General features: G+C 30.3%; 1 protein-coding gene across 1 annotated transcript; it reads right to left on the reverse strand.

The window, feature by feature from the left end:
• Window positions 1-299: 299 nt before the first annotated feature.
• Window positions 300-15,246, reverse strand: LOC147069595 (uncharacterized). Its single transcript, XM_085950432.1, has 7 exons — window positions 15,122-15,246; window positions 14,194-14,378; window positions 11,673-11,832; window positions 10,086-10,200; window positions 6,317-6,448; window positions 5,588-5,801; window positions 300-1,776 (listed from the first exon to the last, which is right to left on the reverse strand). Exons 2-7 carry the CDS (start codon window positions 14,345-14,347, stop codon window positions 1,622-1,624), a joined length of 930 nt encoding a protein of 309 aa, XP_085806558.1. The 5' UTR covers window positions 14,348-14,378; window positions 15,122-15,246; the 3' UTR covers window positions 300-1,621.
• Window positions 15,247-20,764: the final 5,518 nt, after the last annotated feature.

Genomic DNA, 20,764 nt, shown 5'->3' on the forward strand with positions numbered 1-20,764 from the left:
TTTATATGGCAGAACAACGTTTGCCGGGTCAGCTAGTATTATTATATTATATTAAGCCACTGATGATAAATTATGAGCTAAATATACATTACTTTCTCACTATTTTATTAATATATATACAAAAATGTGAAAGACTTTTGTTGTTTTTGTTTTTTTATAAATAAAAACTCAATTAATTTACTACTCGAGAATCAAAATAATATATTATAAGGAAAGTAAGATGTATATTAGTAAAATAAAAGAAACAAAGAAGAAAAAAAACTGTTTTTATTTATTTTTTTAATTAATATTAAAATTTTGATTCTATTTATACAATATTATGTGAAATGGTAGTTATATTATAATAGTATGTAAAAAATTAAGGGCAATTGAAACTATTATTGCTCACAGATATCGGTAAAAATAAAAAAGATCCCGGATCTTTTTGGATTAGCCCTTAGATTTCAAAGCCCGATTGACATTGGGTCATTTTTTTGGACCCCGCATCGTTTTTTGAAGTACGACCTTATGGTAGAATGAGTTCAAAAATAAGTTTTTGAGACTGGTTAACTTGAGGCTGTATGAAGACTATCCGTTGGTTTTATCCAACTGACTTTTATTAGTTATACCTACTTACAAATTGTGTTATAAACGCTAGATTATATTAATATTTGGCTACATATTTTTTTTACTTTAAGGGGGTGTAAATTGTACGTAAAACATTTCAGCATGGCACAGTTCGCCGTGAGCTTTCTTATCGGAAAGAGACGATCGTATAGTATAGGTCTCCAATTTTATTAGATTTAATATAAACATTAATTTAATTTTCTTAGCTGATTTTGGCAAAACTCATGAATTAAAGAATGAAAACCTAACTTAACCTAACAATTAATAATCAAGTATATCGGCTATTTTCAATGTTTTGCTGCTGGCTTCCTGTAAAGTGTAAACCAACAATTAATAACCGTGTTTTATTTAGACATGAATATTATCTCAGTACTACATATACGACCCAAAGAGGTTAGACGACCTTTAATATACGGCCATAATATATTTCCGATACAATATTTCACGGTGAAGTGTGATACGGCGAACTGCATACCTACAATTTTCCGGAGACTTTGAAAACTATCTTATAAATCGGGAACATCATTGGTTTATTATCTCAAGGCACATAACAAACCTGCTATTGGTTGTACCAATTGGGAGGGTAATAACTCTGTTAGCTTATAACATATTCTAGCTTATAACAAATTTTATTCGATATCAGACGCAAGTAAACTAACAAAATAATCCCATTGGCTCAAGTGCAGAAGCTGTTTTTTTCATTCGGTTCGTCTAACCGCGTAACGTCATTGTCATGGTATGGCCTTGCTTATTCGCACGGAAGAGGATTGAAACATAGTGCCTGGTTTTGATTTATGACCCTTTACCAGTGGAAACGATTTTACAACCGGGCTAATGCAGGCTTCTAACGTAATAAAGTTCCTCATATTTTATAATCTAGGTATCCCGAAATCTTAAAAAAAATCCAAAACTAAAATTAAATACATACATAGCTAACTGTTGTAATCAATATTAAAAAAAGCCTAAAAGCCTACTTATAAAAACTTGGTAAGATCATCTCAATTTTATTTTTAATTTAGTCTAAATCCAGTTTTCTAAATGACCCAGATACTCCAAATAGTTCATCGTGTATTGACTTGTCTATTCGTTTACTTTCGTCACTCATCATGCTCGATATCTTTAAAATCTTTTCTCTCCAGAAGTCGCTCAGAAGCTCTTTTTTCCAGTCATCTGAAAATAGTAAAGGTTAAAATAATTATATCTAAGATCAGGCATTGCTTCTTTGTTATGAAATGGTGAGATCAACTTCATATAAATACTTTTTATATTTAAACTGGCATAGTTATAAGGTTATATAATATGGACACCGACCTCGTAAATCCGATATTATGAAAAAATGTAGTTTGTTCGACAAAATTTAAACAAAAAATCATTTTAAATCCATATCAAAAACCTATCCATCTGTCGAAAATTTTATAAACTCGTAGGTCTCGTGGTTTCAATCATGGAATTAAAACCTCGTATTTTACAACCAGTGTTGGCAGATTCATCGATTATATTGGTGTTTAAAATATTGTTCATAAATATAACCTCTCTATGCTACGTTACGTTACTCGTATTTTTACAACGTTTTTCTTAGCTCGTATTCTTATTTGTCCGGTGGTTGTTTGTCCAGTACAAATCTTGCAATCGATTTTTAGCTAACTTTCCGACTAACTAGACATTTGAAACTTTTAGAATATATCAGAACACTTTGCTAATGCATTTTTTCCATCTTTAGGCCATCTTTAGGCAGAATTGAATTCATTTTCAGTTAATTCTGTTTTGTATGTTTCGGAAAAAATTCGTTAAAAGTAATATTTACTACCCACTATTATTGGTTGTTAAGTGGGTCCTAGCAATTAAATTATTATTATATACGTGCGTTACTATAGAAATCAATATAAAATGTCAAAATGACATTTCAGTATTCTATATATATTAATACATAGAATTGTCAAGTTTGAATTTTTTGAAATACTAATGATATAATAAATGCGTTTAAAAATTAATAAACGTAAAAAATCTTAACACCACTGTACAGTTATGTACCGAAATATGACTATATTCTAAAACATTAGAGCGAGACGTTTAAAAGAATACTATTTTATGTAACAAAAATACTTTATGCAGTCAGAAAATGTTTAAAATAACTATAAAAGATAATAAAGCTTCAAAATTATATAAATAGATTATCTACAACGTTTAAAGAGTGTCCAGTATCATGGTTTGAAAATACAATAAAAACTCAATTTGGACCTACGACGAGCACGTGGGCCGTTTGAGATGTCACTTTTGATGATATTATTCAGGCGCCCAAATACACTCGTTCTGAGCGCAATCTCATCATACCGACCACCGTCAATTGACTTTTGTTGTCCGAGATAAACGTAGTTGTTAACTCCATCGATTCAAATGCCATTGATGAGGATTGATTTTGGTACAGCAAAGCAGTTTATCATTACTCTTGTCTTTGAGACATTATTATCTTTAAACCTGCTTTGGGGATTTGCAAGCTCTTGCATCCTGTTCTGAAGGTCTTCTGGGTTATTTGCAAAGACAACAATGTCGTATGTAAAACGCAGGTCATAAATTATATGATATTATTTTATAAGTGTTCAAAATATAACTAGCGTATGTATTCTATGAATATTTGTGGATTTGTATTATTTGTTTTTTTACATGTGAATTGCAAAAAAAATACGAAGTAGAAGGGAATGGAATTATGTATATAAATTGTTGGTGCACTGGTACTGTCCCAATTAAATCTGCTTATGTGAGGCGTCTAATTACAAATAGCGACAAGTCCACAATTCAATATTTTCGGAAAATAACGTTTTTATGTTTCAAGCTTCAATTATTTGTTTTAACGTGAAATTATTTTTTTCGTTGTTTTCTATGTCGAAATTAAAACCAAATTGCAATTTATTTCAGCCAATAAACTCTTAAATGTAATAAATATAGGCAAAATAAAATTGGACATAGCGCTACTTGTACCTCACTTTTTAATTTATGCCGCATAAGGCACATATTTCCATGGCACTGTCATGAGTTTACCAAATGCTACAGCATGGGATACGCCCTTTTCAATATTGAACGTTCCCTTATTGGTTGACTTAAACACGCACGAAAACAAACAAGCTTTAAATAATATGAAACATGAACTTGGCGCTTTTTGTAATAAATCGAGATTTAAAATATTTTTTTCGTAGGGTTATGTCGCGTTTTGGAATTTATAAATCAACATACATTGTGTAAAATTATACAAAGAATACGTCCGTATTTTTTTCTCAATTTTGACCAAATGTGAACTTATCGTTTTTTAGAATTAGACGCCTCATGTATACACTACTCACTCATTTAATGCTTTTTTTAAAATTACTCACCTGTATCTTGGTATAATAATAATATTTATATCCAGGTAGAGGTTTTCCTAGATTTTATAACATGTTCTAAGAATTCCGCCATCAAAAAAGGGTTAAAATCCTGTTTTGGGCAATAGACAAGATTTCGGAAGATAGATGGGAGTGAAACTATTTTTCATAAAGGGACCTAAATCCCAGAGTGGGTTATAGTGCCGACGATGAATGAATGATTTAAAAAAATGATTTACGCAAAAATACGACAATATTTTTGGCAGTATCTGCTTATAATCGAATATGGGTGAAGCCTTGCGGAGAACTTTTTTCATCGAAGTAGTCCCAGAAAATAGATATTCAGTAAGTAAAAATCTACACTAACATTTGAGGTCAATTCACTGCTAAATGAAAGACTTCCGAGTTCCACCCAGTTCTCTTCTTGGTTAAAAAATAATTCTTTACTGTGATGTTTTTTTTTTTTTAATTTAATTAGTTTGTCTAAAAAGATCGTAACTATGTGACGCGTGGATTGTGCAAATGACGCGTGCCGACCGAAACATAACTTGTCATAAAAATTCAACATGCGTCTATTTAGTGTTATGTTTATTGTTATATTAGTAATATTGCGAGGAGGTGTGAGGATGATGAGGTAGGTAGATGGACTTGGATGGATGGATCGAAGGTAGATGCGTGTTTGAGTAAATAAAGGTTTATTCTCCTCAACAATACTTGAAACAATTCTTACAGACAATATATTTAGAATTAAGGTTAAATTGATAAAGTTAAATTATAAAGGCGTGTTGCTATGAGAAAAGTTGAACTGAATGCGACGAGCAGAGATTCGACTATATGTTTTAAAGATTTGACGACGTGTCTTATCAGATTCGCCCCGCTTTGAGCTTTTATAGAAATTATAACAAAGAAAGGTTATCTGAGGTCAGGACGTTGACCCGATGACCACATGTCACTTGTTTACTGTGAGTTTACTAAGTACGAGCAAATCTGATAAGATGGCACATTTCCGGATTGCTTTATACGGCCATGAAAATGCTTGCTAACGCATACTCGTTACAATGTTGCTCAATAATTCTTATGAATAATTATATTTTATCAAGAAAGCAAATGTGTTTATGATGAAATTTGATGTCTTGCAAATTGCTACAAAAGTTGACTGACCTGACAGCGTGTGCCGTCAGTCAGATTATGAATCATGCCAACACGCTTTTCTTATCAACTAGTTTACATAGTAACAAATATTATTATATACTTAAATATATTATGATAATTTATATGTAATGATGAGTTTCCATGCTAGTCCCGACAGTAATAATAATAATAATATATTCATTGACAGGTTTTCTTTTTCGAGTACATGCATAACGTTTTCTAGTCATCTTTTCACGATATAAGACTATATTATTCTTATGACGCCATGCGACACGAATGCAAAATTTCGTCCCACTTATTGTTGAAAATTATTTGCCGTTTCACTTATGTATGCTCTTAATTAACCGTTGAACTGTTGAAAGCGCGTTCATGCGCCGTAATTACACCAATTCTTACGTTAATTACACAAATAACTAATAATTGCGGCATAGAAAGGATATCCAGAGTTAACTGAAATAATATAAATATTTAATTACCAACAAGTGTAGACATATCTCTTTCGTTCCCACCATAGTCCTTAGGGAGAACGTTCTGGTTGATGTGATCGTGCAACTCTTCATAAGAATTGTGAATGATAATCCTTGCAGCCAGCTTAGGTTTGAGGGTCTGCTTGAAGATTGCCATCAGTTTGTCGACGTAAGGGGGTGCGTTAAGGATGTGAATACCAGCTATGTGCATTCCGTAGGCTTTCTAGAAATAAAATGTTTGGTGGATATTTTTAAAAATGTTAAAATAACGCAAATATGCAGTTGAGTACATTACTTGTTGGGATAATAGCTCCAATGTTTTAGGAATACTACTTTGGCTTGTCTTACTCACTTGCGTGTTTGTAATCAATTTTGAACCAAAATTAAACTAAGATTATGTAATATATACTATTATACTATATACTACAAAATAACTAAATAATTACCAGTTTCTTTATATTTATCACAAAAACAATAAACTTAAGCAACGCGTGCTTGCAGTTTTTAAATGACCGTCACTCAAATCAATATTTTCCGGCGACGTATACAAAAAATATTTAATTCAGCCGTAGATGTTCTATCATACTCTAACGCATACTGCAGATATATAAGCGTGCCCAATGCTTTCTCACTCGCACTTTTGGTACGTTTTTGTTCAGGTCTTGGTCTAATAAGATTATTTAAAAAAAACATATTTTGATGATTGACTCATTTACGCATAAAAGTCTTATAGTTTACCTTATTTCCCATGTCACTCTTCTTAAGGATCAAAGGGTTGAACTTAACAACATGGGACAATTTGAAATGTTTAAGATCCAAAATAAATCGGTCTTTCAATGCGCAGTCACAATTTATCCGGAATTCCCCTATCTACACAACGACATAGAAAAGAAAACATGTTAATGCAAACGGACATTTTTATGATAAATTAATAGGGTAAAAAAAGATGTTTACATATTTTAGAATATGTAAACAAAAAAATACATTTTTGAAAAGTTTTTTGCATATAAAAGTTTTGGACTTTACCTGCATATAAATAATTATGAGTATTTTATACTACAACAATAATAATTATTTAATTCTAGATCGATTTAAATGGTTAAACTAGTAATTAACTAGGGACATGTTATTCACAATTTAGTTACTTACGTCAGTGTTATAACATTCATTTAAGTTTATCACGTAAACGAAACATTTGATAATATTTAAGGATACTCTGTAATATGTTTTATAATTACAACTAGTCTTCGCATTTATATTGTATTAATTTGTTACAAGTTATTTATTATAGAAAAATAAAATTCTTTGATGAGCTTTATTTACATGACGTCATTGTCTGGCGTTTTACTTTGAATAATTAATTGGGAATTTTGCATATTAACAAACATATTAAGTCAAAAATTGGCCTCATCGCTAAACAACGTCAATAAATTGCAAGAATTCGACGACTTATTTTCAAAATAAATTTGGAAAATTTTGTACCCCTGTTCAAGTGTTACTCTATTCAAGTGGATTTTCCAGACTAAAAAAATGTCAAAAAGTAACCTTTTTTGTAAGTTCTATCTAAAACATCCATTACACAAATTTTTAGTGGGGGTCAATTTTGAAAAAAAACAAGGGTACTTTCCCCTACCCAGACACTCCGCAGTTTAAGTCTAGTTATAAACAGCGTAGGTACATGCAATTATATTTAATAGTATTCACCTACGACTTATTGTGAGCTGTTGCATCCACGGGAATCATCAATAATTGCGCAAGCCACGCTCAAATGTTAATAATTATTACAATTTGTTAGTGTCCGGTTGTGTTGACCGCGCTGTATAGTATTTTAGACACTCCGTATCGGAATATTAAAGAAAACATTGGATGCCCCAGATAATTGCACCGATTCATGAGTGCCAAGGTTCTTTAAATGGACACAGACGTTGCATGTCGTAGAATGCCTAGAGGAGTTGTGATAGCCTATTAGACAGTTAAATCATCCGGGTTACAATTCACAGCCATAGTGTCCTGACGAAGAATAAGAAGATTGTAGTTATTTGCCTCACCAAATCACATCCGGTCTTAATCAGGTGATCGTCCGAAATTTGGTGTGAAGCATCTTTTTTATGACTGAGAATGATTCAGGAGCAGTTTCCCAAGACTGAGGACGCCATGCACTCAAATGTGCATTGAGTGAATTTACATGAATTTAAGTTAAGGGTACCCGTGGAAAAGAGGAGCACGTAGAGTCAAAATTGTTGTATTCAACAAAATCTAATACGAAGCTGCCCAAAGTATAACAACGAATAATATGCAATTTACGTAATTAATTTGTATTTTTTCCGTTTTTGGGGGGGGGGGGGATTCGGACCCAAGCGCCTGGTTATAAGCACAGCATTGCTAACCTTAATTTTGAGCAGTATTTAAAAAAAACTCTTTAGAATTAGTTACATTTGACAACTTTTTTGCTTTTTATATAGTTGTCGATCTGTGATGTGGTGTGCATTATAAAGTCATGTCACATATTTGACTTTGACAGTGCGTAAAATTGTATTGAATAAAGATTTCTTGTAATTACTACTTTCGGCACAGCACGCCGCGTCTTCGAACGTGACTCAGTTATTATGAATTTCTTTTCACCATATCCGATCCTAATAAATGATCATATGGGCCGCCATATAGTGAATATTTGTATTAACAGAAATTTGTTTGTACGATAAAAGGACGTTAACCACATTTTTCTGCCTATCAGGTCCACACTTTGACTCCAAACACAAATTGAAAAACAATATGACGAGTATTTATTTGCTAGACCCAGTATTCGAATCTGAGATCCACAACATTATAAGGCAACGCGTAAACCGCTCGGCCAGTGTGTGGTATAGAAATAAGTAGGTACAATTAATATTGATTAATAAGTTTATTATTTCGCGAGCTTTTTGACATTATATAAAAATATCGAATCTGCCAAAGAATGAGACGATTGTTTTTTTTTATTTATTTATTTTAATATTAAGCAAAAAGATTTTTGTAATCCATTGCAATCAATATAATAATTGTGTATTTATTCAAACATAAAATAAAAACTTTATTTTTTGTATTTATTATGCAAATGGTTACGATACGATAAACTTAGGTAGATATGTAACGTTGTTGTTAATGATATAATATTATAATATGGACCAACTGCAATAAAATTTTTCGTTACTCATTGGCATCTTATATATTATTATTACAAAAATATTGTCAAATTTCTCACTAGTTTTCTTTATTTAACCTTGACTATACGATGCTAATAAGTTTCGCCCATTCCGGTGATGTTACCTTGGGTTACCATACAAGATTAACAATATTATAATTGTTAAAAGAAAAGTGCATATGTTGGCAACATAAATAATTCCAATAAGGATTCATCATTATTATTTGCTATTTTATAATCTATAAAATGATCAAAAGGGCCTTAAAACTAAGAAACCAAGAATATCGTCTGCAAAGCGTAGGTGAATGAGGGATCCGCCGTTAATAGTGATCCCTCTGTTCTCCCAGTCAAGTCACTTGAATAGATCTGAGTGGCGGTGAATAATTTGGGTGAGATGGTGTCGCCTTGCTAGACACCCTTGCTAATAGTAAATAATATGTAAGATGGCTTAATAAATTTTATGCTGACAGTTGATCAACTGTATATGACACTCAGGATGTTCCTTATTTGTACAATACGTCTATGAGGGGTCCTGACAAAACCGCCCGAACAAAAACGGCTCGGACATTGCCGCCCAGACATTGCCACCAAAACAATTTAGAAATAAAACATTTTCTTATTTTTACACAATATTATAATTTAGATACACAAATAAAAAAAAACATACGAATAAAGAAATGTAAAAATAAAGATAAAAAATAGTAGACATTCCAGGTATTCCATTTGGGAACTCATGTGTAAGACATGCAGGGTTTAAACAAGTATTATCGGCATTTTTTTTGTTTTTAGTACTGTTAGGTAGTTGTAGTGTTAAAAGAGCTAGTGATTTTAAGATATTATTTTACTAACAGCTGCAACGGATTAAATCTCAAATTACACTGATTATCATAAGTACCTATGTAAATTTCTATCGATACGCAATTCGAAAAACCAAAATCGCACTTGTTTTATATATTTTTGTTTTTTTTTTTGCTGGCGGTTTTGTCAAGACGGATTTGTTTTGGCTGCAATGTACTGGCGTTTTTGTCGGGATGCTCGTCTATAATTCAGGGTTTTTTTCAATAGAATCAAATGCTTTTTCATAATTAATAAAATCCAAGTAGAGTGGTAGTCTAGGTATATTCTTGATATCATAAAATAATATAATAATAATATATAAATATTTTAAGCTAAATAAATACAATATATGCTTACGTAAAATCATGACATAAAATAACAGAAAATTATAATGACGTAAAGTTACCCTGATTTTCAAAGTTATTATGAGAGATAGTGTCTGTTTTAGTCATTAATCAATATTAACTCAGTAATGTAACATTGCCTTACCAGATATTGAAAATTTGAGAGACTTTCTAGCGAAAAGTTTTCAGGCTCACCGACAATTCTCATAACCGAAACCCTAGACAGATCAGATGAAAGTTTGGGAAGCGAAATCCATTCACTGAAAATTAAATTACAGAATAATAATCTTAAATAATATAATAATATTTTATTCAAATTCTGATTCTGATTCAGAAAGAAAACAAGATAAATCGAAGATTTTTAATTGTAGAGTTTTCTGTGGTTTCCATATAAAGCTCACTAAAGAAAAATACAATTTAATGTAAGTGCTATTTTGTATGCTAAAAAGAAAATAAGTTCTTCATTATTACAGAATTTATATGAAAATCAGTGGTTACTGATGTCCTTTTTTGCCTTCTTTTCATATTATGTTTACGTTGCATTTCTGTAGAAAAGGTATTCTTTTAACATATTTGTGTAATCGCAAACAATAATTATTTGTAAAAATTGATCATTACTAGAAACTCGTTGTATGTCCACATATCATTTTAAATGTCTATGCATGCATTATGCAGTTCAAATTGTACAAAATGTAAAATACACATAACCAACCAATAACCACGGTAAAATCATAAGTGTTGTTTTGAGTTATATATAATATACACGTAACATTTTTTTATCACACCAAAATTATATTCCTAAATTACAATACATATGTTATCTGTTGTCAATCGCAATGTGGAGTGGGCAAGTCAAATTGTATCAACTTACTTTCATAATTTTGACTCTATACTAAAACCTTTTTGAAAATTAAAATATCCACTATACACATGTTTTATTTTAACTACATAAAATAAGTCCTACGCCATACTAGATTTTCTCTCATGGATAGCAGTATCGGTCAGCTAGTAATAATAATTGAATTCAAATTCATTTATTTAACATTACATAAACATGAAAAATTACAAATTTGAAACGTTCACGACATACCTAATATAAAAAAATAAATGTTAACAATACATAATACATGGTAATATGAATAATAAAAAGCACATGGAAGCACACCAAGTGAACTAAGAAAAACTTATCTTAAATAAGTGGAATATTTAAATATCTAAAGCTACTACTTCGTATTACCTATAGCAGGTTAGTGCTGCACCGTGGGAGAACAAACGACGGATGCTCCTGATTTTTTAAATAATTATCAGGGACACACAAGTCAGTACTACCAAGAATGGCAGAGCTTAGAAATGATTAGTTTGGAGAAGTCGATTCGTGTTGTTCCGTTTCATCGTCATCCTGGAATCACTCATTCCCATCAATTCACTGCAGGAAGAAAGCATATTGCTTCCATGCATTCTCTTGGTCCTACTCCTACACCTTTCAGAAATTTTTCACCTCTTGAGAACCTACCACTGTATGATGAGATTTATCCAGCCAATCTCTCAGACCTTTGGATCCAATATGTTGAGCAAATGGCCAACATCCATTTCCCATGAAAAGAATACTTAAATGAAGATTTTAATTGTGTTCCTATTTTTGTGTTATGTCTCGTTTTCAAAACTATAGTATTCCTAAGATAAAGGAAATAATACATTCTGAATATTATATATATATATTGAATATACTTACACAGCATTGAATACATATTCCAGATTATTTTGAAACAATTTTCTGAAGTCGAAAAACTCGGGCATAAAATTCCTTATTGTGAATTGATAATCGATTTTCATTTTTACTTTTTCAATTGACATTCGGTTCGCTATCAGCAAGATTTCGTAGCGTGTTCGATCTGGGAGAGAAAATAATAGAAAATGATAAAAAAAAAAACAAATGAAGAAAAACAAATATTTATTTTCTTGGAAAAATGACACGTGACGAGTGTTATTAAATATGTTTTTTTTTTAAATAAAAATTGCTAAAACATCAGATGATCATAGTAACATTTTTTGATTTTTTTCATGTTCAGCTGCACTAATTACATAAAAGACACTGTGTGACCTTGTCCAATGAAACAACTCATTTTCAACTCCAACAACATCGGATAAAAATAAATTAATAAAAACTACTTCTTTTTTACTATGACATTTAATTAAAAGAGTATAAAATATGTGAAGGAAATATTGTGATGCCAAAAAGGTGAGTTTATGCGTATATTTTTAATTATCTTTGAGCAAGTAGTTATCAAAACCACTTTAAAATATGACTGGTATAAACATTAGCATAACTTTATTAATAAATTCACCTCTAGGATTTTTTTAAAGACACTGTGTCAACTTGTTAGGTGAAGTCAACTACTGGGCAGCTCTCGTGTTGCAGTGCGTAAGGCGCTTGCCTTCCACCCGAGACTTATAGGTTCGATTCCTGGTCAGGACACAATATTTATGTGTTTTTCTCAAAAACTGGGTGTTTGTGATTGTTTAAAATTACTAACAACCACCTTGTACGAAAAAGCAAGGACATTGTTATCAATAATTCTAAAAAAAAACTACCTTTGTCACAGAGATTATACAGATATTTCCAAGGTTTGAATCAACAGTATGACTATCTGCTGTATGACTATCTGCTACCTGGCAAATAGTGAATATTTTTTATTTATTTACTATGCTTATAATATGTTCTTTAAACCTGGTAATGTACACAATTATAAAAATATTTAATAATTTCCTACTCTATAATTATAAACAACGTTATGATAGAGCACTTACGAATAGTCTTGAATAATAATTAGTTATGTTCGCCAACCCTCAGTCTTGACGAACAAATAAACAGCGTCGGTAACTGGGGCACGAGGAAATTACCTAGTCAGTAAGTTTTCTGTTTGGCAAAAGGATACACCCTTACTATGAAGTAAATTGACGAAATATTGGATCTGATAAAATCTACAGTTGGCAAAACGAGGAAAACTTAAACTCATTATTGAGTTTACAAGGATTTAATGAATTTTATCGTGCCTAATTGATAATTTTATAATTCCCTACTAGACGTTAATCGTTATTTTTTTATTACACAATTATAAACACAATGATTTTAACGCACTGCTGTTTTTAATATTATTCATAAAATATTATATATTTTTTTAAATGTTTAATTTGCTATAGGTACATAATTTGAAAACACCTCACATATATACGTACCAAAGAAACCTAAGGGTATTTTCAATTAATTATATTTGTTAAATACAGAATGTGTCATTCTAAAATCTTGTGAAATTTTCGTTGAATAAAAAAAATAGTTTATAAAATTATTATCAAGTGCAAGTACGTTATAACTAAAATTTGGAGACATTCTAACATCAGCTAGCAATTAAGATGCAACTATAATTGGTACCCCGATTGTCAAAATTAACGCAATATTTTACTAAGCGTTGCAAGATGTATGTACACTAGTTAATTTCGTCATAATTAGATAGGATGCACGTGGCTCAAATGATAAACTACATTAGTGCAAGTCTAGTGGATGTGGGTTCGTGTCGTATTTTTCTAGTAGGTTTAATAATTATTTATTATGAGGTATTTTCGAATTATTATGTATAGTCAATTAATAAATAATGTTATATTCGCCAATATTCTAAATTATTTGTTCGAAAAAAAAATCGTAATACTAAATTTAATGTTTAATGGATAATATTCTTAATAATTTTATTTTATTTTAAATAATAAAAGTGAACATAATTATTTATTATATTTACTTTCCACATACCGTGTATTCAATTCTAAACTACCTTAACGCCAAATCATAAAATGTGCAGGAAAGCAAAATTTAGAAATTATGAACCTATACTTAATTCGATTTAGTTCTGTAATAAAAAAAAAAATCCAATTTCAAATTTATGAAAAATTCAATACATTGGCAAATAATGTCACTTAGGATACTTAAGAAGTGGCATGAAAATAATTGTTTCTTAAATTCAATATAATCCTATGCATTTAGGTTTATACAGAAATGTTGGAAATTTCATTAGAATCGATTGATGTTAAAAAACGTATTTCGAAAAATTGGCGTTTAGGATAGCTTAGACGATACTTTCGGTTCACCCGCCAAACTCAAAGATTTCCAAACATAGCATATCACCGAATATAGTCGATGATTCAAGACTATTCATACGAGCATTACATTATTAGAAACACAATTTAAAGAATCGACTACCTACCTGGCATTTCTTTGGGTAAATGTGGTTGAAGACGGTACCATACTTCTAAATCTTCAATGGCTTTCTCGAGACGGTCTTTGGTGATGCCAAGAGTGTCGTACATCTCATTCCTCTCAGCATCAGACACGACAAGAAGTGGACTTGACAGACGCATGGTTGATTACTTTAATCTAGTGGCAGACTGCCTGTTGGATGAATAAACAATTATAATAATGTAAATGTACTAGATAAATAATTTCATAGTATTTATAGATGTCGCTAGTTTCCAGAGCTGTTACAAATAACTTTACTCACTTTATACTATTTTGTGGTAGTTATAATATATATTTAACATATTTTTATACTTATAGCTTAATAAATTTTAAAAGACTAACCAACACCAACTGTAATGATTATTCTTAATTCAACAAATAAGTATGACTAAAAAAGTGTTCAATATTTTTAACGTTTTTAACGTTTTTAAATTTTCTGTTGAATTATTATGCTCGATATGCTCAAACTTGTACTTGATATGAAGTAAATAAAAAACAAACAAATATAGAATACTGAAATGTCATTTTGATTTCCATAGTAACGCACGTATATATTAATAATTTAGGACCTAATAATTCTAAGACCACCACCTTAGCAACCAATAATAGTCTTTTACTTTTTACGGATTTTTCTGAAATAACTTTCCATACAAAACAGAATTAACTGATAATGAATTCAATTCTGCTTAAAGATGGCCAAAAGTATTAAAATAATGCATTGGCATCGTGTTCTGATAAATTTTAAAATTTTCAAATGTCTAGCTAGTCGGGAAGTTAGTTAAGAATCGATTGCAAGATTTGACCTGGACAAACAACCACCGGACAAACAAGAATATGAGTTAATAAAAATGTTGTAAAAATATATTGTAATAAAATCACAATGTTTAATTACTCACTGTTTTATATTATAATATAATCCAAAAATATGAAATAAAACACAAACAACAAACATGAAATACATGTAAAACTACAAATAAAACATCCGCTTACAATGGTTAATTATTTAATACTGTCGTTTTCTCTAAGATAGATACTACATTAGTTATTCTATTTTACTAAATAATTAATTGTGATTGCTACAATTGCAATACTTGTTATTCTTGGAAATAAGCACGGAAAATAATATAACATCCGTATATTATTACTCACTGTTGCATAGGTCACTGGATCCCAACCTTTTTAGAGCCGTGACGGTTTTTTATAATAGCCAAGTAGGTAGAATCTCAGCCATATTAAGGTCTGCACAATCCTGGACATTCCTTAAACGTTGTAGATAATCTATTTATATAATTTTTAAGCCTTATTATCATTTATATTTATTTTAAACATTTGATAACTGCATAAAGTATTTTTATTACATAAAATAGTATTCTTCTAAACTTTTTTTTTTAATAATGTTTTAGAATAATAATGTAGTCTAATTTCAGAATATCCATGTAATAAGATTTTTTAGGTTTATTAATCTTTAAACGCATTCATAAAACCATTAGTAAAATTGTTGTTAACATTATATAGTGAAATATTTACGATAAAAAATTATATTTATAATCTCTTTGATCCCAAATTTAACAAGAATCAGGCATTTTATTGTTCAAAAAATGGGCACGATTAACACATTTGAAGATAATTCTAAAGATAGTAATTATAAGTTATTTCTTTGACCATTCAAAACAAATGTGATAAAACATCTTACGAATAATGATTGTTTTATAATAATTATTGACCTAAGAATAAGGTAGTATTTTTATGAAATACGCCATTTCTATTGGCATATCCCAGCGGTTAAGCTACAACATACGGACGTAGCCATATGTTGACAAATGATAACTAAAGTAGGGAGTAAGAACATGTTAACGCGGTTGTTTGAACATGTACTTAACCGAAAAAAAATGATTTTCTTTCGTTCCCACTTTAATGCGAATATTCTTAATCGAGTTAATATAATAGTAATCATCATCATCATCATCGGCCTGAATCTATCCACTGCTGGATGATGGTCTCTCCCAGCTGATTTCACTTCACTCAGTCATGTGCGTTGTCACGTACTTCTGCAGAATCCTAGGTCTACCTTGCGGACGTTTTGTACCTCTTGGGTACCACTAGATTTCTCCAGCGATTATCCCTTCTTCGAGCCATGTGTCCAGCCATTTGAGGTTTTTAGTGAACTTACATCGCAAACCATTGTCTGTTACCTTATCCAATCATCTTTTTGTCTTTTCGCCGTTATGTCCAGCATGCACCTCTCCACACCACGCTATGCTACTCTAAGTTTCTGAATCTCTCCTTACCTACCACCTCCATCTAATTTACCTTAAGTACGTTCGACCATGTCCGATTCTAATAGGATCATATGGGCCTCCACAGAGTAGAGGTTTGTATTAACATATTTTGTTTTTACGAGAAATGGATGTCAGCCACTTGCTCAACCTATTAGGTCCATACCCTGACTCACACACAAATTGAAAAACAATATGTGTACTTGCCAGACCAAGGATTTGAACATGGGACCCACGGCATGATAGTCCAACCTTTAAGGGGGAGAGGCATGCCAGCAGAGAACCTAGTGGAAAAATACGAAGCTTGCAATTTGAGTTTTTTTTGATAATTTACAATTTCAACTGTATTAATTAATAAATATTTTTTTTTAATTTAAAGATAAACTTACAGTTGTAAAAAAGTGTAATAAAATGTAAATTCGTTGCAGGGTCACTTCTTATTATTACATTTTATTTTATGGTCATATTTATTATTATAATTTAGTTTATTAAGTTTTCAATTTTCTGTCTTTTAGATTTTTGACAAATTCATCGTTTTAATATTTTTTATATTTAATTTAAAAAACATCGATTTTTATAAAAATATATATGAATATATATAAATAAAATTTATTTTAGGTATGGTCCCAATATTGAAACTCGATTTGATATAAATAAAAAGGATTTCAAGTTATACACATTTATATTATAAAAATCTCAAATTGCAAGCTTCGTATTTTTCAGCTAGGTTCACTGCTGGCGTGCGTCTCCCCCTTAAGCCGCGCGGCCACCGTGGGCGTAAGTACACATACATGAATATACATACACTTTAAATATGTAATATAAATGAATTTAAATATAAAATTTTGTCCGATGAAGATGGGTAGGTACTCATTCAAATTAATATAGCCGTCATAATATGTATTTAGTATTGAATTTTGAACAAAGTCTATATTTTTTCAATCAAACCCAAGTGTTGGGAATCTATGACATAGATTATAGGTACTTATTAATATGGTGTAATTTATATAGTTCATGGTTAATAATTAATTGGTAATTAAATGTATCAATACAGAACAGTTCTTTTGAACGCAGTTTCTTCTATCGTGACAAATTATATTTTCTATAGTAACTATAGGTACAAATAATTATATATAATATACAGATTTATATTTTCAGGTATTAAGTTACTGTAGCGCAAAATCGATTGAAGGAAAGATCAAAATACGTAAATAACTATCACGAAGTATCAGGCATGATGATAATCAATGACATATTATTATTCTATGCCAAGAATGATTGCCACGTTTTTATTAGCTCGTATTCTTGTTTGTCCGGTTTAGATTTTATCTTGTGCAGTACAATTTTTTTCTTGTTTGTCCAAGATTTTTAACTAACTTCCCCACGACTAGTTAGACATTTGAAACTTTTAGAATATATCATAACACGACGACAATGCATTATTTTAATACTTTTGGCCATCTTTAATCAGAATTGAATTCATTTTCAGTTAATTCTGTTTTGTATGTTTCGGAAAAAATTCGTTAAAAGTAATATTTACTACTCACTATTATTGATTGCTAAGTGGGTCCTGGCAATAAAATTATTAATATATACGTGCGTTACTATGGAAATCAATATGAAATGTCAAAATGACATTTCTGTATTCTATAATATTTATTCAGTATTTCTATCAACTACAATAAAAAAAATACATAGAATTGTCAAGTTTATATGATTCAACAGAAAATTTAAAAATATGGTAGGTATATAAAAAGTTCTTTTTATCTTGTAATTATTTAAATATAGAACATTTGAAACAAAGTGAAATGAATTATTCTGTCAGATTATTGAATCGATTATCGACGTTCCAATTTCGCTTTATACTGTTAATGTGTGGTGTTTTTTTGACACCATTAACTTGTGAATTTCTTCATTATTTTTTTTAATTGTTAATTAACTCTTTAATGTTCGTTATAAAGTTTTACTTCCTCCCCACGCAGAAGCCATATAAAATCAAATCAAATTACATCACATTTCAAATTATTTATTTTTCGTAAAACGTTCATAACATGACATTTAAAAACAAATAAATATTATTAAAACAGTATATTATATAAAATAAATAAATAGCTCAGTATTACGTTATTAAAGAGTATAGAGTGTAAATACAAAAAAAATGTAAATTAGATACATGGAAGTACACCAAATGAGCCGAAAGATACCGAGAGTAGTTCCTATTTTAAGAAGTTATAAAACTTTACCCACCTATAAATACTCATCCTCACGTAGGTGGATAATGTCGATATCCGAAGAGATTTGGTTGAACAGAGTTACTGTCCTCCCGATTGGCATTACCAATTGCAGGTTAGTTCTGCATCTTAGGAAAACAAACAACTGATGCTCCCGATTTTTAAGACAAGATAGTTATCAGAGACCCACAGGTCAATACGATCAATAATGGCAGGGTTCTCATTTTTACCGCGTATAAGTCGGCAAATATTTGGCCAAATATAAATATTGTCTAGTATTAAAACTACGGTATATAAGCATACTTAAGAAGAAGCTAGTTGGACAAATATAAGATATTATAATAATTAATAATTGATGAAGGAATTCATTGGTGGACTCAAAATTGTAAGCAGAAATCGGTCAATAATGAAGGACGTGATTAGGAAATGACGTGGGGTCGAAAAGTGTGACGCCTCGTGCCATTGTGACAATACGATTGGTTTGACTGTTCTCACCACCTAGCGATGATAGAAGAACGATCTACATGGTGACGATACGGATTAAAAAATCATGATGCATAGTACTGGACTGGAACACCATCAAACTACACTGAATGCATGTTATATAGCGTTCTAAAAAGCCAAAAAGCTTGCAGACAGAGAGATAATAACAGGATCAATACAAACAATCACAGCGCACGTCAACGGTATTTAAAAACCGGTATTCAATCATATAAATATCAATACCTCCCGAAATACCGGTTACAAATATCCAAATTACCGGTATTACGAAAGCATATAAAGCAAATAAATTGATTGAGACCAACAAAAATTAAATAATATTAAAATAAAATCCCTCAAGTATAATTGTCGCAATGATTATAACATATTTCGGAAAAGAAAATATTCGTAACAAATATTTACAATTGTTCTATAACTACTATTGATCCAACATTGATAGTAACTACATCCAAAAAAATGTTAAATTTGAGAGATATTGTCTTATATCTAGACTTATAGTATTTGTAAAAATTAATAGTTCTAAAATATTATGATAGATAGGTACTTTAGGTTGCTATAAAATAGTGTTTTAAATAGTTAATGTATTGATAGGTACTTATTTTTTTCCATAATATGTTTTATTCAACCTATAATTCCCGAATTTTTTTTCTATTGGTTATAATAATATTATATACTTTCTCAGAAGTTTTTTGAAAATTATGTATGTTCAATAATTAGAATGTCACATTCTTAAATTTTGTGAATTATTCGTTGAATAAAAAATAGTTAATTAAAAATTATTAGCAAGTTCAAGTAAGTTACAACAAATAAAATTCGGGATGTTGGTTAGTAATTATAGTAATATCTACTTTGAATTAAAATTCAAAAATCGATCGCCAATGTAGCTCAATTTAGAAAGCGCTTCAGTGATTATTAAAATCCATTAGTTAAAATTTGTCGTAATCAAGGACGACTCCCTTAGCATTGTGGTCAATGTGCGTAGGTGCGATAACTGAGAGATGCAGGTTCCATTACTGAGGGGGTGTCTTAATTTTTTCAAAAAGATTTTTTCTATCGGTTATAATATATTTTCTCAGAATTGTTTTGAAAATTATGTATGTTCAATAAATAAAATGTTATATTCTTAAATCTTGTGAATAGTTCGTTGAATAAAAAAATAGTTAATATAGGTATTTATTTTATCGTTTGATAAAAAATCACCTATTTAGAAGAGCATCTGTTATTTTAGAAGTCACCATATCCCACTGATGTATATATATATATTATATTCAACACGATACAATAAAATTGTAAAATCTTTCTTAATTATCATGTTAAATACATAATCAGATATGAGACAAAGTATAAGTCGCGATATTATTTTTTACATTGAAACAAAATATGCACAAATCAGTCACTTCAAAATTCTAATATAAAAATTCTACAGCTCTGTAGAATCGACAAAGAATACTTGGTCACCTTCATTGCTTACAATATACAATATGATCTTCACCTTTACGTACTAATTGCTTCCACCTAGGTTCTGTGGCAA

This window comes from Rhyacophila brunnea, unplaced genomic scaffold, assembly GCF_057557595.1.
Source record: "Rhyacophila brunnea isolate RB1 unplaced genomic scaffold, BYU_Rbru_1.0 scaffold_23, whole genome shotgun sequence".
NCBI lineage: Eukaryota > Metazoa > Arthropoda > Insecta > Trichoptera > Rhyacophilidae > Rhyacophila > Rhyacophila brunnea.

What these genes read in the sequence shown, in the direction of transcription:
- LOC147069595 (XM_085950432.1), bottom strand. Translation starts at nt 14,347, where the DNA reads ATGCGTCTGTCAAGTCCACTTCTTGTCGTGTCTGATGCTGAGAGGAAT. An exon ending in GAATATGTATTCAATGCTGT is followed by an intron (nt 10,201 to 11,672) that starts GTAAGTATATTC and finishes TTTAATTTTCAG; the next exon opens with TGAATGGATTTCGCTTCCCA. An exon ending in AGAGTGACATGGGAAATAAG is followed by an intron (nt 5,802 to 6,316) that starts GTAAACTATAAG and finishes TTTTATTTCTAG; the next exon opens with AAAGCCTACGGAATGCACAT.